The sequence below is a fragment of the Pogoniulus pusillus genome, chromosome 15 (assembly GCF_015220805.1).
Source record: "Pogoniulus pusillus isolate bPogPus1 chromosome 15, bPogPus1.pri, whole genome shotgun sequence".
Classification (NCBI taxonomy): Eukaryota; Metazoa; Chordata; class Aves; order Piciformes; family Lybiidae; genus Pogoniulus; species Pogoniulus pusillus.
Genome location: NC_087278.1, coordinates 4,693,672 through 4,716,713, shown reverse-complemented (window position 1 = coordinate 4,716,713; position 23,042 = coordinate 4,693,672). Strand labels below are relative to the sequence as shown.

General features: G+C 49.8%; 1 protein-coding gene across 1 annotated transcript in view; it reads right to left on the bottom strand.

Annotated features, from left to right (window-relative positions):
- The window catches only part of SLC17A8 (solute carrier family 17 member 8), a 36,479-nt gene that overhangs the window by 1,917 nt on the left and 11,520 nt on the right, over positions 1–23,042 (bottom strand). Inside the window, exons 3-11 of the mRNA XM_064154777.1 lie at positions 19,370–19,488; positions 13,925–14,039; positions 13,384–13,471; positions 11,641–11,727; positions 10,415–10,554; positions 9,093–9,242; positions 7,786–7,918; positions 6,459–6,569; positions 1,003–1,130 (exon numbers count right to left, since the gene is read on the bottom strand). Coding sequence (XP_064010847.1) covers positions 1,003–1,130; positions 6,459–6,569; positions 7,786–7,918; positions 9,093–9,242; positions 10,415–10,554; positions 11,641–11,727; positions 13,384–13,471; positions 13,925–14,039; positions 19,370–19,488 — 1,071 coding nt within the window. The remainder of the gene's footprint in view (positions 1–1,002; positions 1,131–6,458; positions 6,570–7,785; positions 7,919–9,092; positions 9,243–10,414; positions 10,555–11,640; positions 11,728–13,383; positions 13,472–13,924; positions 14,040–19,369; positions 19,489–23,042) is intronic.

Below are 23,042 nucleotides of genomic sequence, written 5' to 3'. Positions count from 1 at the left end.
GGAGGAACTATTGACAAGGTCTTATGATGGCAGGACAAGGAGGAATGGGTTTAAACTGGCAGAGGGGAGGTTGAAACTGGATGTTAGGAAGAAGTTCTTTCCAGTGAGGGTGGTGAGACACTGGCACAGGTTGCCCAGGGAAGTTGTGGATGCTCCCTCCCTGGAAGTGTTTAAGGCCAGATTGGATGAGGCCTTGAGTGACCTGTCCTAGTGGGAGGTGTCCCTGCCTATGGCAGGGAGTTGAAACTGGTTGATCCTTGAGGTCCCTTCCAACCTAAACCATTCTATGATTCTATTTATTGTTTTCCTCACTGTGACTTTTCTCCCTTGCACATGAAACATCTGTGGAGTTGGAAATACAGAGATTCCTCTAGCAACTAAGTTAATCTAAGTCAGTGATTGCTTAGGAACCCCACTAGGGATGTGTTAGAGAGGAGTTTTGTAAGTCCTATGAGCATTACCCAGTAGTATGCAGATATTGCTGAGACCTAAACTCTTAATAGCCAAAAATCTGGCCTCTGAGATATTGTAAATGTTTAAAACAGCAGAAAAGAGATGCAGAGAGTGGTGATGAAATGGAGTTCCAAGGAAGCTTAGAAATGTCTTCACTTCTGTTGAATTGGAACATAGAAACAGGGTGACAGAACACTGGAACAGGCTGCCCAGAGAGGTTGTGGAGTCTCCTTCTCTGGAGACTTTCCAAACCTATCTGGATGCATTCCTGGGTGAACTACCCTAGGGGATCCTGCTTTGGCAGGGAGGTTGGACTCAGTGATCTTTCAAGGTGGCTTCCAACCCTTGACATTCTGTGATTCTGTCATCGTGTGATCCCTGGAGGCCTCTTCCAACCTCTAAAGTTCTGTAGTTCTATGGTTACCTAATCCTCTTCCTAGAAGTCAGGGAGGAATCACAGAATCATGGAGCGCCTCAGGTTAGAAAGGACCCTTGAAGATCACCTTGTCTAGCCCCTCTGCAGGGAGCAGGGAGATCTTTAGCTGTTACCTTGTGTTTGGTCATTGCACCAACGATGAGCGGGCACACCATGCCCGACAGCGTCCCCACGCCATTGGAGATCCCCATCAGGATGCTGGCATAACGTGGGGCTATGTCCAAGTGATTCACATTGAATCCTACAACAAAGGAGAGACAATGGTCAGCCACACAGCTTTGTGCTAGCAGGCCAGCAGGGCTTTCACCAGCTGCTCTGGCTGAAGAAGCCTGACAAAGACAGGAAAGTCCATTCCCAACACCATTAAAGGGTGAGTGCCAAGAGAAGGGAGCCAGGCTTTGCTTGGTGATGTGCAACAGGCAATGGGTGGAAGTGAAGGCATAGGAAATTCCATGGAAATATGAGGAAAAGATGTCACTGTGAGGGTGACAGAGCACTGGAACAGGCTGCCCAGAGGACTTGTGGAGTCCACCTCTCTGGAGATATTCAAGACCTGCTTGGATGCATTCCTGTGTGATCTGGTCTAGGTGCTCCTGCTCTGGCAGGGCGGTTGGACTGGATGAGCTTTGCAGGTCCCTTCCAGCCTCTAGCATTCTGTGACTACCATACAGATGAGAAAGAAGGGCAGCATTTTCTTGGTGATAAAGATTATGTTGCAAGCCTTTATTGCTTTTCAAAGCCTCTTTTTTGTCCCCAGCTATGAGCATCATGTGTAGAAAATCCAGTTTGGTTTGCCCTCATTTAAAGTACCTCATTTAAAGTGTTTCCCATCCATGCTTCCCATCTCACACTGAAACAATGCACTCAGCAAGCACTTGAAGTTCATTTGTCAAATGTCTGATATCCTTTTATTTAGGGAGTAGTGAGTTTTAACACACATTTTCTGCTACTTGGAGTAGCAGTTTAACAACATGACAGAGGAAAAAAAATACTATCAACCAGTAGGAAAAATTTCTACTCTTCTTTTAATGTATCTTTTGGGTACATATTCTATTAAGAAATGAAAGCAGCAGCTCAGATCATTATCTTGCTTTAGGTAAAGAAAAGGATCACAAGAAAGGATGATGAATTTCAAGGGAGTAAACACAGTAAAAAGCAGAGGACTGGGAAAAACCTACAATAAAACTTGGTTGATAGAAAAGGCTGGCTAGGCAAACACCTCATCACTGAGTAGCAAAACTCCTTCCCATCTGCATAACCCTGAAAGAGCTTGAGACCAGCAGTTACTTTGCTGCTCAGTTTTGCCCAGTGGATCACAGGATGTCAAGGGTTGGAAGGGACCCAAGGAGATCATCGAGTCCCAACCTCTCTGCCAGAGCAGGACTACACAATCTAGCACAGATCACACAGGAACACATCCAGACAGGCCTTCAAAGTCTCCAGAGAAGGAGACTCCACAACCTCTCTGGGCAGCCTGTTCCAGTGCTCTGGGACCCTTAAAGAAGTTCCCCCTTGTGTTGAGGTGGAACCTCCTGTGCTGCAACTTACACCCATTGCTCCTTGTCCTGTTCCAGGGAGCAGTGAGCAGAGCCTGTTCCCCACTCCTGACCAACCCTCAGGTGTTTATAAACACTGGAGGTGCTCAAAAATAGACTGGATGAGGCACTTAGTGCCATGGTCTGGTTGATTGGACAGGGCTGGGTGCTAGGTTGGACTGGATGATCTTGGAAGTCTCCTCCAACCTGGTTGATTCTATGATTTATTAAACCCCCCCTCAGTCTCCTCTTCTCTAGACTAAGAAGTCCCAGATCTCTCAGCCTCTCCTCATAATGCATGCCTTCCAGTCCCCTAAGCATCCTTGTAGCCCTCTTAACAGTCTGCTGCCTGATGGTCTTGCATCTTCTTAACAAAAGGGACTTTTTTAACAACAGTTGTACTGATGGAGCCACAAGTGTTAGTCTGAGACTGGTGAGAGCCACATTAGAAACAGCTTTTCTTGGAGAAGGACGCAGCAGGGAGAGGACTGACCTAGAAAGCAGAAACTGGCAGCTAGGGCTGGGAGCAGTGCTGCAAGTGATAGCCTTTGAGCCAAAGTAATTCTCTCTCTCTCTTTTTAAGGATGTCATTTATGGGGGAATAAAAAGTGGCTGACACTGTGAAAGTGTGTTAGAAAATAGCAGCACAAAGCAGGTGTAAACTGGGAGCAGCAAACAGGTTTTCCTTCAGAGCAACACATTTCATATACGTTTAAATCATTACTTATATGGGAAGAAACAGAGCATGCTGCATAAACAGCCACACTGAGAGGAAACAGGCTCATAGGATCATAGAATCAGCCAGGTTGGAAGAGACCTCCAAGATCATCCAGACCAACCTAGCACCCAGCCCTGGCCAATCAACCAGACCATGGCACTAAGTGCCTCATCCAGGCTTTGCTTGAACATCTTCAGGAATGCAGACTCCACCACCTCCCTGGGCAGCCCATTCCAATGCCAATCACTCTCTCTGTGAAGAACTTCTTCCTAAGAGAAACCAGGAGGGGCATCAACAGAACCTCCACACTGGACTTCCGAAGGGCAGACTTCAGCCTATTTAAGGAACTAATTCAGAAAGTTCCTTGGGAAATAGCCCTTAGAAACAAAGGGGTCCAGGAAGGTTGGACCTGCTTCAAGAAAGAACTCCTGAAGGCACAGGAGCAGGCAGTGCCACTGAGCCGGAAGATGAGCCGACGAGGGAGGCAGCCAGGCTGGATGGGCAGGGAGCTGCTGAAGGAATTAAAGATTAAAAAGAGAGTGTATCACCTTTGGAAAAGAGGGGAGGTGTCCCAGGAGAAGTTCAAGGAGATTGCTAGGTCTTGTAGAGGAAAAATTAGAGAGGCAAAAGCCCACTTGGAGCTCAGGCTGGCCACGGCTGCCAAGGAAAATAAAAAGTGTTTCTTTAAATATATGAATGGCAAGAGAAGGGCCAAGGACAACCTCCAGTCCTTGTTAGATAGAGAGGGGAATAGAGTGACAAAGGATGAGGAAAAGGCAGAGGTGCTTAACACCTTCTTTGCCTCTATCTTCACTAGTGGGACAGGTTGTCTCCAGGACAGCTGGACTCCTGAAGTGGTGGATGGAGTCAAGGACCAGTACAGTCCCCCTCTAATCCATGAGGAAGCAGTAAGGGATCTGCTAAGTCACTTGGATCCTCACAAGTCCATGGGACCGGATGGGATCCACCCTAGGGTGCTGAGAGAGCTGGCAGCTGAGCTGGCCAAGCCACTCTCCATCATTTATCAGCAGTCCTGGCTCACTGGAGAGGTCCCTGAAGACTGGAAGCTGGCCAATGTGATTCCCATACACAAGAAGGGTCGTAAGGAGGAGCCAGAAAACTACAGACCTGTGAGCCTGACCTCAGTGCCAGGCAAGGTGATGGAACAGGTCATCTTGGGTGCCATCACAAAGCACCTACAGGATAGCCAAGGGATCAGGCCCAGCCAGCATGGGTTTAGGAAGGGCAGGTCCTGCCTCACCAACCTGATCTCCTTTTATGATCAGGTTACCCGCCTGGTGAATGTGGGGAAGGCTGTGGATGTAGTCTACTTGGACTTCAGCAAAGCCTTTGACACTGTCTGCCACAAGAAGCTCCTAGCCAAGCTGGCAGCTCATGGTTTGGACAGATTCACTCTGTGCTGGATCAAGAACTGGCTGGATGGCAGAGCTCAGAGAGTGGTGGTGAATGGTGCCACGTCCAGTTGGCAGCCAGTCACAAGTGGTGTTCCCCAGGGATCAGTGCTGGGCCCAGTCCTGTTCAATATCTTTATTGATGATCTGGACGAGGGCATTGAGTCCAGCATCAGTAAGTTTGCGGATGACACCAAGCTAGGAGCAGGTGTTGATCTGTTGGAGGGTAGGAGAGCCCTGCAGAGGGACCTGGACAGGCTGGATGGGTGGGCAGAGGCCAATGGGATGAGATTTAACAAGGCCAAGTGCAGGGTTCTGCACTTCGGCCACAATAACCCCAAGCAGCGCTATAGGCTGGGGACTGAGTGGCTGGAGAGCAGCCAGGAGGAAAGGGACCTGGGGGTACTGATAGATAGTAAGCTGAAGATGAGCCAGCAGTGTGCCCAGGTGGCCAAGAGAGCCAATGGCATCCTGGCCTGCATCAGGAACAGTGTGGCCAGTAGGACAAGGGAGGTTATTCTTCCCCTGTACTCAGCACTGGTCAGGCCACACCTTGAGTACTGTGTCCAGTTCTGGGCCCCTCAATTCAAGAAAGATGTTGAGGTGCTGGAACATGTCCAGAGAAGGGCAACAAAGCTGGTGAGGGGCCTGGAACACAAATCCTATGAGGAGAGGTTGAGGGAACTGGGCCTGTTTAGCCTGGAGAAGAGGAGGCTCAGGGGTGATCTTATTACTGTCTACAACTACCTGAAGGGACATTGTAGCCAGGTGGGGGGTGGCCTCTTCTCCCAGGCAACCAGCAATAGAACAAGGGGACACAGTCTCAAGTTGTGCCAGGGTAGGTATAGGCTGGATGTTAGGAAGAAGTTTTTCACAGAGAGAGTGATTTCCCATTGGAATGGGCTGCCCAGGGAGGTGGTGGAGGCACCGTCCCTGGGGGTCTTCAAGAAAAGACTGGATGAGGCACTCAGTGCCATGGTCTAGTTGACTGGCTAGGGCTGGGTGATAGGTTGGACTCGATGATCTTGGAGGTCTCTTCCAACCTGGTTGATTCTATGATTCTAACATCCAGCTTAGACCTCCCCCAGCACAACTTAAGACTGTGTCCCCTTGTTCTGTTGCTGCTTGCCTGGCAGAAGAGACCAACCCCACCTGGCTACAGCCTCCCTTCAGGTAGTTGTAGACAGCAATGAGGTCTGCCCTGAGCCTCCTCTTCTGCAGGCTGCACACCCCCAGCTCCCTCAGCCTCTCCTCACAGGGCTGTGCTCCAGGCCCCTCACCAGCTTTGTTGCCCTTCTCTGGACATGTTCCAGCACCTCAACATCTCTCTTGAATTGAGGAGCCCAGAACTGGACACAGTACTCAAGGTGTGGCCTGATCAGTGCTGAGTACAGGGGCAGAATAACCTCCCTTGTCCTGCTGGCCACACTGTTCCTGATACAGGCCAGGATGCCATTGGCTCTCTTGGCCACCTGGGCACACTGCAGGCTCATCTTCAGCTACTATCCCCAGTACTCCCAGGTCCCTTTCTTTCTGGCTGCTCTCAGCCACTGTGTCCCCAACCTGTAGTGCTGCTTGGAGTTTTTGTGGCCAAAGTACAGAACCCTGCACTTGGCCTTGTTCAATCTCATCCCATTGGCCTCTGCCCACCCATCCAGCCTGGCAAGGTCCCTTTGCAGGGCTCTCCTACCTGCTCCTAGCTTGGTGTCATCTGCAAACTTACTGATGCTGGACTCAATCCCCTGGTCCAGATCATCAATAAAGATACTGAACAGAACTGGCCCCAGCACTGATCCTTGGGAAACACCACTAGTGACAGCTGCCAACTGGATGTGGCACCATTCATTAAGACAGTGAGGATAAAAACATCACTTTTATCACTAATAGTAAAATCAGTTCCTTACCTGAAATTGCAAAGCCACTGAAGCCTACTGCTAACACCAGAAAGGAAATAGCCACACCTTTTGTATGAGAGTAGCCAACCACCAAAAGCAAGGTTGCTTCCATCCCAAAGCCTTCAAATGAAACACATGGGAGTAAATTACATTTCAGCTACTCTTGGTCACAGAGATAGTGATAGGTCTAGCTAGAGCAACAAGTGAAAACACAACCAAACCCTTTCATCTCTTAAAGCTCTTCTGGAACACACTTGGTAGCTTTGTGGATTCGCAGAGATTGTTTGAGGGTAGATTTCTTTCTCCTTACTGCTGTGTAAATGGCCCAAGGGACTGGTAAAGCTATCTCACTGAGCTGCACAGGGATACAAGGGGCAAGTGACTCTATGCAAGGAGGTGAGAAATTCACCAACATGATAGGGAAAAGAGAAAGGTATTTCCTGCCTCCAGTTGCTCGTGGTTGCAGTGATGCTGCTGGCAAGCGGAACAAAAGAGCATTTATCAGACAGATGAGCCATCAACCCAACAGGGCAGCCCTGAGCATCAAAGGGAACTTCCAGTCTCTGCCACTACTGCAAACTGATGTTTCCTAACGTGCAACATCGCAGTCCCTCTGTTTTCTGGGGGTTTGGGTTGTTTCTTTTCTGAAAGACACTGTAAGTATGTCCTGAAAATAGAATGAGTCTAAGAATCCTTTCTGAAGATGCACAGCCAAGCTGCACAGCATCTCTGACTGCAGTCATCTGTACTTTGGACTACCTGTGCTGCCCAGAAATAATTGGCAGGGGAGGGTGACTCCACACACTATCTGCCCTGAAAGTTTTGCTCTCCTATACATGCAGATGTCACTGATTCTTCAGTTCAGTGACCTAACTGAAGGCAAATCATTTTGTGCTGAGTGGAAATGACTCTGTCCACCCCCCACCTTTCTTTCATCCAGTCCTGCCAGTCTAAACTTGCCAGTGGGTTTTGCTGAAGGCAGCACATGGGAACACAGCCAGTTACTGCAAGGCTGTGCCCACTGGGAAAGGGACCCTCCAGGACCACAGTACATGGTTAGCTTTGTATGACACTGCAGGGTAAGGCCTGGTGCTTTACATCACTCTTTTAGGCCAGTTCTTATTGCCCTTCTCATTATCAAGCAGGCTTCTTGCCTCCTCCCTTTTCAAAAGTGTGCTTACATGAGTGAGGATTTGTACCACGAGCACATCTAACTTCAGCTCTCCACTAAATGTTTGAGAGCAGCCAGCAATCTAGAGTAATTGGAGCAAACTGTGGTCTCTGCCTCAGCTGCAGCACACAACTGAAGTATTGTACTGTCAGAATCCAGTAGTACCTCCACAATTCATGAGCTTCCTTACAGTGGTAGTGGTTAAAATCTTCCTGCTCCGTAAGAAGTCAGCCAGCTGCCCTCCGATGGGGACTATGATTGTCATGACCATGTGAGGAACTGCTGACAAAAGGCCAACCTGCAATTAAACAAAGGAGGGCTAATTGCTCGTGGCCTGCCTCCAGAGTTGGGGTGGAAAGAACGGGAAATATCTTTTCTTCACCTCTTCCACCCACCCCAACATCAGACACATTTTCATCCTGGATCCTTATGTGGGAGCATTGCAGACTTCCTCCACTCTAAACCTCCCCTGGCACAATTTGAGGCCGTTTCCTCTCGTTCTGTCACTTGATACTGGGGAGGAGAGACCAAGCCCCACCTCACTCCAGCATCTTTTCAGAGTGCAGTGAGGTCTCCTCTCAACCTTCTCTCCTCTAGGCTGAACAATCCCAGTTCCCTCAGCCACTCCTCACAGGACTTCTTCTCTAGACCCTTCAGCAGCTTTATTATGGAATCATAGAATCATAGAATCAACCAGGTTGGAAGAGACCTCCAAGATCATCCAGTCCAACCTAGCACCCAGCCCTAACCAATCAACCAGACCATGGCACTAAGTGCCTCATCCAGGCTTTTCTTGAAGACCCCCAGGGACGGTGCCTCCACCACCTCCCTGGGCAGCCCATTCCAATGCCAATCACTCTCTCTGGGAAGAACTTCTTCCTAACATCCAGCCTATACCTACCCTGGCACAACTTGAGACTGTGTCCCCTTGTTCTATTGCTGGTTGCCTGGGAGAAGAGGCCACCCCCCACCTGGCTACAATGCCCCTTCAGGTAGTTGTAGACAGTAATAAGATCACCCCTGAGCCTCCTCTTCTCCAGGCTAAACAACCCCATCTCCCTCAGCCTCTCCTCATAGGATTTGTGCTCCAGGCCCCTCACCAGCTTTGTTGCCCTTCTCTGGACATGTTCCAGCACCTCAACCTCTTTCTTGAATTGAGGAGCCCAGAACTGGACACAGTACTCAAGGTGTGGCCTGAGCAGTGCTGAGTACAGGGGCAGAATAACCTCCCTTGTCCTGCTGGCCACACTGTTCCTGATGCAGGCCAGGATGCCATTGTCCTTCCCTGGACACTCTCCAGCACTTTAGTGTCTTTCTTGTTATGAGTGGCCCAAAACTGAGCACAGTATTCAAGGTGCAGCCTTCACCAATGCTAAGCACCAGGGCACGATGACTCCTCTACTACTGCTGGCCACAAAGCTGCTGACAGAAGCCAGGACACTGAAGGTCATTGCATCATCTCAGACATTTACCTTGCTTATTGCAAACCCAAAGACTTCTTCAAAGTAAGCAGGCTGGCTTATAAGGAGCAAATAGAAGGTCCAGCTTCTGCAGAAGTTTGCCACAATAATTGCATAAACTGGCATTGAAGTGAAAAACCTCTTCCAAGGAGTACTAAATTTCTAGAAGACATAAATTTAGAAGACAATAATTAAAGGCATTTTTAAGCAGGCAGAAGGCAGAATGAAGAGCTCAGTATCTTTAGTAGCAGGACTGTTCAGTGCCTTGCATCCAGCTTACACTGCAAATCACTTAGAGTGCAAGGCAACAGCATCTCCTAGCTGAGTGGCAAAAGGCAAGCAGAGGAATTTCTTGGAATGGTTAGGGTTTTGAAGATGACTACTGTGCACCTCTGGGGAGCCTGTTCTCATTGTAAAGAACTTCTTTATGGCTAACATAAATCTGCTCTGCTCTAATTTAATCATAGAATCAGAATCAGTCAGTGTTGGAAGGCACCGCAAGGATCATCTCGTTCCAACCCCCCTGCCATGGGCAGGGACACCCTACCCTAGATCAGCCTGGCCAGAGCCTCATCCAGCCTGGCCTTAAACACCTCCAGGGATGGGGCCTCAACCACCTCCCTGGGCAACCTGTTCCAGGGTCTCATCACCCTCAGGTGAAAAACTTCTTCCTAACATCCAGTCTGAATCTACCCAATTCTAGCTTTGTTCCATCCCCCCCAGTCCTGTCACTCCCTGACATCCTAAAAAGTCCCTCCCCAGCTTTCTTGTAGCCTCCCTTAAGATACTGAAAGGCCACAATAAGGTCACCTTGGAGCCTTCCCCTCTCCAGACCAAATAGCCTCAACTCCCTCAGTCTCTCCTCATAGGAGAGGTGCTCCAGCTCTCTGGTCATCCTCATGGTCCTTCTCTGCAGACATTCCAGCACATTCATATCCCTGGTTTAAACCCACAGCTCCTCATCCCATTGCTACCAAGCCTTTCTACACAGTCCTTCCCCAGCCTTCCTGTATGTCCCCTTCAGACATTGAAGTGCTGCTGTAAGGTCTCATTAGAGCCTTCTGAACAGCCCCAACTCTCTCAGCCTGTCTTCATAGGAGAGGTGCCCTGGCCCTCTGGTTATCTCCGTGGCTCTCCTCTGGGCCCATTCCAGCAAGGTGCACGAGGCTGATCCTCTAAATTTCAGAAGGAATAGTTCAGAGGGAATAGTTCCTGAACACCAACAGCAAACAATTCTGCTTCTCTTGCACAGTTCATAGCATCCACTCCGTTGCAAGCTCTCATCTCACGTCAAGTGCTGACCTACCATAGCCAGAAGAGCCTTTCATACTCACACTTGCACTGGCTAGGCTGGCTCCTTCTCCAATACTCATTTCTATATATGTCTTTTCTTCACTGGTTATTGTTGGATGTGCAGCAGGGCTCTCATAGGCGTTGAGCAACCAGAACATGTACCAAACAATCCCAAACATTCCTGCAGAGGCAGGGAAACAAAGCTCAGCATTAAAAGCCTGTATCTGCAGGCCTTATATGCATAGGACAGAGAAAAAGCAGAAGCAAAGCTTCTGGGTGGCACCAGGGGAGGGGAAAAGCACTAACCACAGGATCACAGGATGTCAGGGGTTGCAAGGGACCCAAAGAGATCACCCAGTCCAAGCCCCCTGCCAGAGCAGGACCATACAATCCAGCACAGATCACACAGGAACACATCCAGACAGGCCTTGAAAGTCTCCAAAGAAGGAGACTCCACAACCTCTCTGGGCAGCCTGTGCCAGTGCTCTGGGACCCTTACAGTAAAGAATTTCTCCCTTGTGTTGAGGTGGAACCTCCTGTGCTGCAGCTTCCATCCATTGCTCCCTGTCCTATCCCAGGCAGCAGTGAGCAGAGCCTGTCCCCCACTCCTGACCCCCAGCCCTCAGATAGTTATAGACATTTGCTAAATCCCCTCTCAGTCTTCTCTTCTCCAGACCCAAAAGCCCCAGGTCCCTCAGCCTCTCCTCAGCCTCCATGTGGTCAGGACCTGTGTAAAAGTGTACCCTGTGTCTGTAGAGCAAACCCATCACAACTGGGCTGCTGCTGTGCAAGGCTGCCTGTGAGAGCTCCGTTGTGTGCCACAGGAGGAAGCATGAGGCAGCACAGCACAGCCAGGAGGTCGTGCCCCTGTGAGGGGAGCACTCTGCACTGCTGCTACTGAGGGCGAGCAGCATGGGGCAGGGGTCTCAGAGCAGGTGTCCCAGGTGTTCAGCTCCCCAGTTAGCAGCAGGCGCTGCAGCTGTCACTGTGGGTGTCTGCTGCAGCACACCTATCACCTGAGCATTTGTGCCACAGAGCAGCAGCTGCAGCTGCAGCCAGCACTGCCACTGGTGGCTGTAGCCTGCTCATGGCCGTTTAAAAACATTCCACAATGGATGAGTACATTGCAAAGGCTTTCAGAAGCTGCAGTAAGTAGAGAATAAATTGAGACACTCATTTGCAGCATCTTCATTCCCCTCTGAGCAGGTTAAACAGAACTGCTGGCAGCAGCAGCCTGTGCAGAGACCCTTTCTGTGAAGCAACTCACCATAAATATAGAAGACTGAGGACCATCCTATATACTGGACCAACACACCTGCCAGTGGCATGGCAACCACTGCACCAGCATAGGACCCTGGGGACATAAAAGGATTAGGAAAACACATCAGCTACGACAGCCCAGCCCAGCCTCCCATGCAGATCATTCAGGCAGGGGCTAATGGGGGCACTGGAGGTGGTCAAGGTCAGGGTGGACAAGGCCTTGAGCAACCTGATCTACTGTAAAATGTCCCTGCCCATGGCTGGGGGTTTGGCACTAGATCATCTTTAAGGCCCCTTCCAACCCAAACCATTCTATGGCAACTGGCACCATGCTTTCTTGTAAGCATGGAGAGTGGGATGGCAACTGTAAACTTGGTCTCAGGTGGGAGTAAGGACAGGTGTAGTATCACTAGTCTCAGCTAGAGGGGCTGTGCCCTGTAGTAAATGGGATTTGCAGAGCTAGAGGTGATAGTAAACAACCACAGAGGCATAAGCTGTGTGTGCTGGAGACACCCTCCTAACCCTCTGGCACATGAGGTCAGCTCCAGGGAACCCAGCAGCCCAGTTCCAAAAGCCTTCTCGGTGTGCAGAACTCCTGCTGGCTGCAGATATGCTGCCAGGCTCCTGCTGTGCCTCCAGCCCAAACACCCAAGTACAGCTGGCATTGGGAGTGTGCAACCCTCAGGCTGTGCTGTTAGGTCAGCAGCCAGACACAGAATCATAGACTCAGCCAGGTTGGAAGAGACCTCCAAGGTCCTACCCAGGCCAACCTAGCACCCAGCCCTAGCCAATCAGCCAGACCATGGCACTAAGTGCCTCATCCAGGCTTTGCTTCAGCACCTCCAGGGACAGTGACTCCACCACCTCCCTGGGCAGCCCATTCCAATGCCAATCACTCTCTCTGGCAACAACTTCCTCCTAACATCCAGCCTAGACCTCCCCTGACACTACTTGAGGCTGTGTCCCCTTGTTCTGTTGCTGCTTGCCTGGCAGAAGAGACCAACCCCACCTGGCTACAGCCTCCCTTCAGGTAGTTGTAGACAGCAATGAGGTCTGCCCTGAGCCTCCTCTTCTGCAGGCTGCACACCCCCAGCTCCCTCAGCCTCTCCTCACAGGGCTGTGCTCCAGGCCCCTCACCAGCTTTGTTGCCCTGCTCTGGACATGTTGCAACATCTCAACATCTCTCTTGAGTTGAGGAGCCCAGAACTGGACACAGTACTCAAGGTGTGGCCTGAGCAGTGTTGAGTACAGGGGCAGAACAACCTCCCTTATCCTGCTGGCCACACTGTTCCTGAGCCAGGCCAGGATGCCATTTGCTCTCTTGGCCACCTGGACACACTGCTGGCTCATCTTCAGCTACTCTCTACCAGTACCCCCAGGTCTCTTTCTTTCTGGCTGCTCTCAGCCACTGTGTCCCCAGCCTGTAGTGCTGCTTGGGGTTGTTGTGGCCAAAGTGCAGAACCCTGCCCTTGGCCTTGTTAAATCTCATCCCCATTGGCTTCTGCCCACCCATCCAGCCTGGCAAGGTCCTTCTGCAGGGCTCTGCTACCCTCCAACAGCTCCACAGCTGCTCCTAGCTTGGTGTCATCTGCAAACTTACTGATGCTGGACTCAATCCCCTGGTCCAGATCATCAATAAAGATACTGAACAGGGTCTTGATGACCTTAAAGATTTTTCCAACCCAAACAATTCTATGATGCAGTGATTCAGTGACTCAGTGCACTCATGTAAACCACCCTAGCCACTTACCACAGAAGGACGTGGTGGCCAACCTGCTTCTCTCCAAGGGAGGAGCCCACTTACTCCACATTCCATGGCAGGCTGGGTAGGTGACACCCTGGTGGACATTTCACAGATCATATGATTTGCTTTCACTGCATTTCCACTTCAAGGAGTTGCTCATACTGTCCAACCTGTCTAGCTGTTTATCACCATGGAAAGGATGAGATGAACCTGAAAGAGCTCTGCTGTCTGAGTACAAAGACACCTAACTGATCTGGGTAATCACTTCAATGGCAGTGTGTTCTGGGGTGAAAATGCTGTTTGCTATGTGCACTGGGTGGCAAAAGAAAGCAAACTAAAATAGATCAAACTGCAGCACCAACCCCTTAAACTTCTCAGTTCTTTTTAAGCAAACTTTTAAACCAGAAAATGGCATGACTTAAAAAAAATCCTCAGCCTAAATATAAGTAAGAAGTAATCATCTGAGTAAAAGATCTTATGGTTTTACAGAACCAAATCACCACAACCAAGTGATATAGGAAAGGACCAAAATGAGGAGTGCTCCTACCTCCACCAGACCTTGCAGGATCCTTACAAACATCACACAGCCATAATGCACTCTTGCAGCAGAAGGGATGAACATGTTCAGTGTGGATGTTAGAAAGATAGCTGCTCCAAATACCCTATAGAAAACAAAGTAACATGAAAGGGAGTTTAATTATGTCTGCATAACACTGTTATCAGGTACAGCCACAGAAACAGTCTCACAGAGCACAGCCTCATGAGTCCAAATAATAGCTGCAAGTGCCCTTTGTAACTACTACACAGGTGAGGAGTTTCTACAAGATAACCTCTGTGAAAAACACATCAACATTTTCTTATCCTGCTTGGGAAGAGCACTTGCTGCAGCTGGGCACAAGTCATTGGAGGTTCTAAATGCACTTGGAGCCCAATGCCTGTGGGAAATCGTTTGCAGCTTCTCAAATGTTGGCACCAGGTAGAGAAATAGATAGCAGAAACTTCTGCATAGTGGTAATGGATCTGAGCAGCACCTCTGGAAATCCAGGCCACTGGGAGGCTGTGGAGCAGCACTCAGAGCTCTATCTGCCTCACTCACCACAGTCTGTGGGGGTTTTGCCCTGTACAGACACAGGCTTTGCTGTATGTAACCAGAGGTGTGCACACCTACTGCCCTGTGCTGGGCACGAAGGACGCTGTGCTGCAGGCCACTCGTTTCACTATGGCATGGGCTTCAGCCTGGCCAGGCACTGATGCTGCAGAGCAAAGCAAAAGTGCTCAGCTTGTGGAAAGACATCAGGAGGTCGTGTGAAAAACAGTGAGGCTGCTGGCCACAAAAGACACCAGTGAAAAACAAGAAAGAGGCTGGGAGCAATGAAGTGGAACAGTTCTTGGACAACTACCGTTGGTAGGAGTGAGCTGAACTTCACTGACTCAATTCCATACATATCAACATCTGCCTGACTCAGGCTTTCCTCCTGTGCAACAAATGAGGTTCCATAGCTGTCTTATGAACTCTGAATATGAATTGTTCATTTCTCCACCACCTGTGGCAGCTGCTATGCATGAGGATCCCTTCTAAGATCCTGTTACAGCACCGGGAAAAATCCCAGCACTGGCAGTAGCTTTGCACAAGTGCCAAGCACCACTTAACTGGCATGGTTTGCTACTAATCCTCAGCAGCTTACTGTCTTCTTTGTGTGGTCTGCAAGTCCCAGCTACCACGTCTGGCTCCCTACAGGCTGCCTTTGTGCAGCAGATCTTTCATTCTATAGCTACAGAGCTGCAGCAGTTGGTGGCCCTGAGGACCGCAGCACGTCGGAGGTTGGAGGTCAGCCCAAAGCTGCCCTGTCTTGCTCCAAGACCCGAAGTGACACCCTGAGAATAAAGACACCTCTTTTGTTCAAGACCCTCAGCTCCTAGCAGCAAGTTAAAGGGACATTGTCACTAAATGGTTAGGAACCTTTTTCTACAGGCTGGGTGGTGAATGGCTGAGAGCAGCCCTCAGAAAAAGGACCTGGAGGTCTTGCTTGATGAAAAGCTCAACGTGAGCCTGCAGTGTGAGTGCAGCCCAGACAGCAGCCCTGGGCTGGGCTGCAGCAAGAGAAGGTGACCAGCAGGGCAAGGGAGGGGATTCTGCCCCTTTGTTCTCATGAGACCTCACCTGGAGTACTGTGTGCAGTTCTGGAGCCCCCAATGCAAGGACATGGAACTGTTGGAGTGAGTCCAGAGGAGGTCACCAAGATGCTCAGAGGGCTGCAGCAGCTCTGCTGTGAGGACAGGCTGAGAGAGTTGGGGCTCTGCAGCCTGGACAAGAGAAGGCTTTGAGGAGACCTTCTAGTGGCCTTCCAGTATCTGAAGGGAGCTACAAGAAGGCTGGGGAGGGACTATTGACAAGGACTTGTAATGACAGGACAAGGGGTAATGGGTTTAAACTGGCAGAGGGGGAGACTGAAACTGGCTGTTAGGAAGAAGTTCTTTGCAGTGAGGGTGGTGAGACACTGGCACAGGTTGCCCAGAGAGGTTGTGGCTGCTCCCTCCCTGGAGGTGTTAAAGGCCAAGTTGGATGAAGCCTTGAACAACCTGTTCTAGTGGGAGGTGCCCCTGCCTGTGGCAGGGGTTTGGAACTGGGGGAGCTTTGAGGTCCTTTCCAACCTAACCCATTCCATGATTCTCTGACTTACACAAATTCGGACAAAGGTATAAAGCCAATTACATGGCATTGGATGGTTGGGGTGCAACACCCTAAAGTATTCAGGTTTCTTAGCTGCTCTGAGACTCATTTGAATCCTACATTACTGCAGATGATTGTTTGCATTACAGGAGTTCCTGAGGTGGCCATATCCATGTATGTTCAGGGCTGCACAGTGCTGAGCAGAACAAGACAAGAATCTGCAGCTAGATCTGCAATGTCAGTAATGGGGTAGAATAATACATCTCATTGCCAGAGTGCAGCTGGGGCAGAAGAAAGCATTTGTCTTTTTAGGGATTGGTGACTTCAGAGAATGGCCACAGATCTCTTGGTTTCCAGCTCTTGTGTAACCCCTCTGAAACTGACACTATTGGTGAACCTCCCCAGGGCAATGAGACGTAAAGGAAAACCACGGAGTTAGCCAGACCTGTGAATCCTACTTCTGCCAACAGAAATTCTCTGAGCCAGCAGTGTGCCCAGGTGGCCAAGAGAGCCAATGGCATCCTGGCCTGCATCAGGAACAGTGTGGCCAGCAGGACAAGGGAGGTTCTTCTGCCCCTGTACTCTGCACTGGTCAGGCCACACCTTGAGTGCTGTGTCCAGTTCTGGGCTCCTCAATTCAAGAGAGATGTTGAGGTGCTGGAACATGTCCAGAGAAGGGCAACAAAGCTGGTGAGGGGCCTGGAACACAACCCTGTGAGGAGAGGCTGAGGGAGCTGGGATTGTTTAGCTTAGAGAACTAGCCTAGAGAAGAGGAGGCTCAGGGCAGACCTCATTGCTGTCTACAACTACCTGAAGGGAGGCTGTACCCAGGTGGGGTTGGTCTCTTCTGACAGGCAACCAGCAACAGAACAAGGGGGCACAGTCTCAAGTTGTGCCAGGGCAGGTCTAGGCTGGATGTTAGGAGAAAGTTGTTGGCAGAGAGAGTGATTGGCATTGGAATGGGCTGCCCAGGGAGGTGGTGGAGTATCGTCCCTGGAGGTGTTCAAGCAAAGCCTGGATGAGGCACTTAGTGCCATGGTCTGGTTGACTGGCTAGGGCTGGGTGCTAGGTTGGGCTGGATGATCTTGGAGGTCTCTTCCAACCTGGCTGATTCTATGATTCTGAGCAGTTCCATGGGATGATTGTGTCCTGGAGTCATTTCCACAAGGGCACACAGGTGGGCAGAATGCCCAGGCAGCATTGTAACCCTTCTAGCTCTTTGCAGAAGGAAGAGAGCAGAGGACTTTGAGGAAAGCAGTACAGAGCTGAGTCTGAAAGCCCATTTCCAGTTTTGAAAGCATTTGCAGATAAGTCAGCTTTTGTTTGCAGAGGATGGGATGAGTGCCAACCATCTCTTTTATCTGAAGATCCCAAACACCCTTAGCATGCACAGCTCATGAGCTCATGCACAACCAGCTGGCTTCAGACAATCTGCCGCTTTCTTGCGACCCTGTTCCAAGCTGTGAGGAGCTCTTGAAGTAAAAGCCCCAAACCAAAGTTACATTTGGCAAAAACAACTGCTTTTCATACTCCCATTAAAAAAAATCATCCCATAAACACAATGAACAGAGAGGGAATCTGTAGAGATGCTCAGAGTTCCCAAAACAGAAATCATGAGCTTCCATTACAAGTTGTGGACAATCCTTATTAGAGTCAGTACTGTGTCCTGCCATGGCAAGGATGTCTGTGTGCATGAGGATGAATTTGTGTCTTCAGAACATAAGTAGCTGTGTAATTCCTACATGCCCAGCTTCAGCTCACTGGGAATTTTTAAAGGTAAAAAGGTCAAAAAAGGAAAAAAGCTGGGGACAGAGTGGCTGAGAGCAGCCAGGAAAGGGACCTTGGGGTACTGGGTGACAGCCACTGAACATGAGCCAGCAGTGTGCCCAGGTGGCTAAGAAGGCCAATGGCATCTGGGCCTGTGTGAGAAATGGTGTGGCTAGCAGGACCAGGGAAGTCCTTCTGCCCCTGTACTCAGCACTGGTCAGGCCACACCTTGAGTGCTGTGTCCAGTCCAGGGCTTCTCAATTTAAGAAAGATATTGAGGTGCTTGAACATGTCCATAGAAGGGCAACAAAGCTGGGGAGGGTCCTGGAGCACAAACCCTATGAGGAGAGGCTGAGGGAGCTGGGGGTGTGCAGCCTGGAGAAGAAGAGGCTCAGGGCAGAGCTCATTGCTGTCTACAACTACCTGAAAGGAGGCTGTAGCCAGGTGGGGTTGGGCTCTTCTCCCAGGCACCCAGTGACAGAAAAAGAGGACACAGTCTCCAACTGCAACAGGGCAGGTTTAGGCTGGATGTTAGGAAGAAGTTCTACATGTAAAGAGTGATTGGCATCGAAATAGGCTGCCCAGGGAGGTGGTGGAGTCACCATCCCTGGAGGTGTGTTTAAAAGGAGGCTGGATGAGGCACTTAGTGCCATGGTTTAGTTAATTAGAAGGGCTAGGTATAGGCTGGACTGGATGACCTTAGAGGTCTCTTCCAACCTGGTTAATTCTGTGATTCTGTGAAACGCTGCTGGAAGATTCTGTTAGATGTGAAGTTGAGCTAAAAAGCACTAAGACAACTTCTGAAAGATAAATGCTATAATATCATTAGGTGTTAGGTGTCCTTTTCCTAACATTCTCCAAAAGTCACTGTAGTTCAGAGCAGAAAAGTGCAGATGTTTGAGATGATCAAGGTGAATTGTGAGATCAGCAATAGAGCCATCACAGAAATTGAGTACCATTTGGGGGCACAAACATAAACACTGCACATTGTGTTTCAGATACAGAATCATAGAGTCATGGGATGGTTTGAGATGGAAGGGACCTTTAAAGGTCATCTAGTCCAATCCCCCTGCAGGAAGCAGGAACATCTCCACCCAGATCAGGTTGCTCTCTCCAGAGGCAGGGCCCCCACCACCTCTCTGGGCAACCTGCACCAATGATTCACCACCCTCACAGCAAAGAACTTCCTAACACTGTCCCTGGGGGTCTTCAAGAAAAGACTGGATGAGGCCCTTAGTGCCATGGTCTGGTTGATTGGACAGGGTTGGGTGATAGGTTGGACTGGATGAGCTTGGAGGTCTCTTCCAACCTGGTTGATTCTATGATTCTAAATCTGCCTTCTCTGCTTTAAAACCATTGCCCCTTGTCCTATCACTACAAGCCCTTCTAAACAGTCCCTCCCCAGCTTTCTTGTAGGTCCCTTTCAGGTCCTGAAAGGCCACTGTAAGGTCTGCCCAGAGCCTTCTCTTGGAACACATTAATTCAGACTTCATCATTTAAATTCTGAAGCCATCAGGCTGTAAAGCTGACTTCTTGTGAGTATTGTTTTCTTACCTGTTAGCAGCCAATTTGTTTGAGATGAACCCTCCTGGAATCTGTGTCACAATGTAACCCCAAAAAAAGGACCCATGAATGAGTCCCACTGTCTCTGGGTCCCAGTTGAATTGGGCTTTCTGTAAAGGAAACAGGACACAATGCTGTAAGCAGAAACATGCTCTCATAACTGTGCAGGTCACCACCACTCCTGGGAGTTCACACAGAAGTCACCATCCTGATGCCATTTGTGCAGCTGGATTTGGGCACAGAATTGTTCCTGGTGCAAAGCACCTGGGGTCAAAAGAAATTCTTTCACCCTATACATCCATTTCGGTTTGCTCTTCCTGAAGAAGGACATCTTTTGTTGTCTGCCAATCCTGCTTGACCTACCCTCTTTAGAGGAGGGACAGACAAAGCTCAGGGCGAAACAGGGAGGAAGTGAGGAAAAGAAAGGGAGGTCAGGCAGGACCTGACTCAGTGTAATCATACTACTGTAAGGTCAGTGTTGATGTTTTCTCCTTGAACCCTCGGTTCAAGAGGACAGTTTTGGAGCAAAGTGAAACCAGGATGTTTTCCTTCATCATCATTTTTATGTGGATCACATGGCAGAGAAGGGTGGCCAAGCATAATGTGAGGGAGCAGCACCCATGCCTCAGATTCTGGATTAAAAGTGTCACTAAAACGCTACTGAGAAATGAAAACCAGAGTGAAACCCCTTGTTTTTCCCCCCCCTGAATTATTTTATGTGTGTCAGAAGAACCAGTTTTCCCCAGCAGGTTGCTGTTTATTTCTTTTCAAATAAGCAGATTGAAAACCAGCTCATCATTTGACCTGCAGGGAGGAAGATGGCATTAATTAGCCAGACATGTTTACACACAGCTAGAGGATTCCCTCTTCATCAGTATGTTCTGACAAGAGACCAACTTTTCCTGTGCTGACTTCCATTGCTGTTTTGAAACTCAGATTTTCTACTTGTTATTTCCATCTTATGTTCTAGGCAGTGTTAATTTCTGAGGGCAAAATCACCAGGGGTTGGAAGGGACCCAAAGAGATCATCCAGTCCAAGCCCCCTGCCAGAGCAGGACCACACAGTCTAGCACAGATCACACAGGAACACATCCAGAGAGGTCTTAAAAGTGTCCAGAGAAGGAGACCCCACAGCCTCTCTGGGCAGCCTGTGCCAGTGCTCTGGGACCCTTACAGTAAAGAATTTCTCCCTTGTGTTGAGCTGGAACCTCCTGTGCTGCAGCTTCCATCCATTGCTCCCTGTCCTATCCCAGGCAGCAGTGAGCAGAGCCTGTCCCCCACTCCTGACCCCCAGCTCTCAGATGTTTATAAAGAGTTAAATCCCCTCTTGGTCTTCTCCAGACTAAGCAGCCCCAGGTCCCTCAGCCTCTCCTCATCAGGCAGTACTCCAGTCCCATAATCATCCTCATAGCCCTCAGCTGGACCCTCTCCAGCAGATCCCTGTACTTCTTAAACTGGGGAACCCAAAACTCAACACAGTACTCAAGATGAGGTCTCAGCAGGGCAGAGTAGAGGGGCAGGAGAACCTCCCTTGATCTGCTGGCCACACTCTTCTTGTTCTTGTTGAGCACGAGAGTGGTGAGAGCCTGGACTGGGTTGCCCAGGGAGGTGGTTGAGGCCCCATCCCTGGAGGTGTTTAAGGCCAGGCTGGATGGGGCTGTGGCCAGGCTGATCCAGGGTAGGGTGTCCCTGCCCATGGCAGGGGGGTTGCCACTAGCTGATCCTTGTGGTCCCTTCCAACCCTGACTGATTCTGTGATTCTGTTCTATTGGCTGCATTTCCTTGTGTGCATTGTTAAAGGTTTGGAGGCTTCTGCTGTGAACTAGAGACCATCTAATGAAAACTGGAGGGTAGCTTGGCCCCTTGCTCTGAATACCTCTGCACAGCTTGCCACACTGCCAATAACTTGTCAAAACCTGTTGCCTTATTACCAGCAACTGCTTTAAGGCCTTAAAAGTCACCTACTGCTCTGAATAGAGTGAATGCAGTGCTGCACAGAGCAATTCATAATTCTTTCTACAGCACAACCCATCAGAGGGTGCTTCCTGAGAGACAGTAAATGACTAGTGAAAGCTTCTGCTACTGCTACAAATTCTGTCTATAGCTGAAAGATCAGGAGCTGATAGGCACACCAGCCAATCCAGCTCTCATTTCTGCTCCTTACATCCTCTGTCACACTGCAGATCCTCAGATCTTACAGATTTTTACCATGACTTCAACACCTAAAGAGGAGTGAAGCACCTCCACCCCTGTGTGAACTGAGATGTGTTTCTCTCCCTTGGTTTGGTTCGTGATCTCTGTATACACAGCACTTCCATGCACAATCACACAATTGTTTCACCTGGAAAACACCTCTGAAGTCAGCAAGTCTGACTGTCAGCCTGAGACACCATGGCTATTAAGCCCTGTCCTGAAGTGTGACTCCACCACCTCCCTGGGCAACCTATTCCAGTCCCTGACCACTCTTGCAGTACTTTTCCCCCCTACTGTCCAATTTAAACCTCCCCTGAATCCCTAATATCCTGTCATTTCAGGCCACATTCTATTTGATACTGGGTTGAAGAGACCAACTCCCACCTGACTGCAGCCTCAGAATTGTTTTTGGTTGGAAAAGACCTCTGGTGAGAGGCCTGGAGCACAAACCTTATGAGGAGAGGCTGAGGGAGCTGGGGGTGTGCAGCCTGCAGAAGAGGAGGCTCAGGGCAGACCTCATTGCTGTCTACAACTACCTGAAGGGAGGCTGTAGCCAGGTGGGGTTGGTCTCTTCTCTCAGACAACCAGCCACAGAACAAGGGGACACAGTCTCAAGTTGTGCTGGGGGAGGTCTAGGCTGGATGTTGTTAGGAAGTTGTTGGCAGAGAGAGTGATTGGCATTGGAATGGGCTGCCCAGGGAGGTGGTGGAGTCACCATCCCTGGAGGTGTTCAGGAAAAGCCTGGCTGGGGCACTTAGTGCCATGGTCTAGTTGACTGGATAGGGCTGGGTGACAGGTTGGAGTGGGTGATCTTGGAGGTCTCTTCCAACCTGGTTGATTCTATGATTCTAAATTATGAAGTCAGCAAGTCTGACTGCCAGCCTGAGGCCACCATGGCCATTAAACCCTGTCCTGAAGCGCGACTCCACCACCTCCCTGGGCAACCTATTCCAATCCCTGACCACTCTTGCAGCAATTTTTTTCCTAATACCCAATTTAAACCTCCCCTGGCACAATTTCAGGCCATATTCTATCCCCTGACACCAGGTAGAAGAGACCAACTCCCACCTGACTGCAGCCTTGGGATTGGTTTTGGATGGAAAAGCCCTCTAAGGTCATGGACACCAACCATCAGCCTACCACCATGGCCCAAAGTGCCATATCCATACATCAGTTGAACATCTCCAGGGATGGTGACTCCACCACTTCACCTATGCCTGACCACTCTTTCTGTAAAGCAATTTTCCTGGTATCCAATCTAAACCTCTCCTGGAACAATTTCAAGCCATTTCCTCTCGTTCTGTCACCCGATACCAGGGAGAAGAGAACAGCAGCCAGCTCACTACAGTATCCTTGTAGGTAGTTGGAGAGAGCAAAGAGATCTCCTTTCAGAGAGTGGTGGAGGGCAATAAGGTCACCCCTCAGCCTCCTCTTCTCCAGACTGAACAACCCCAGCCATCCCTCATAAGAA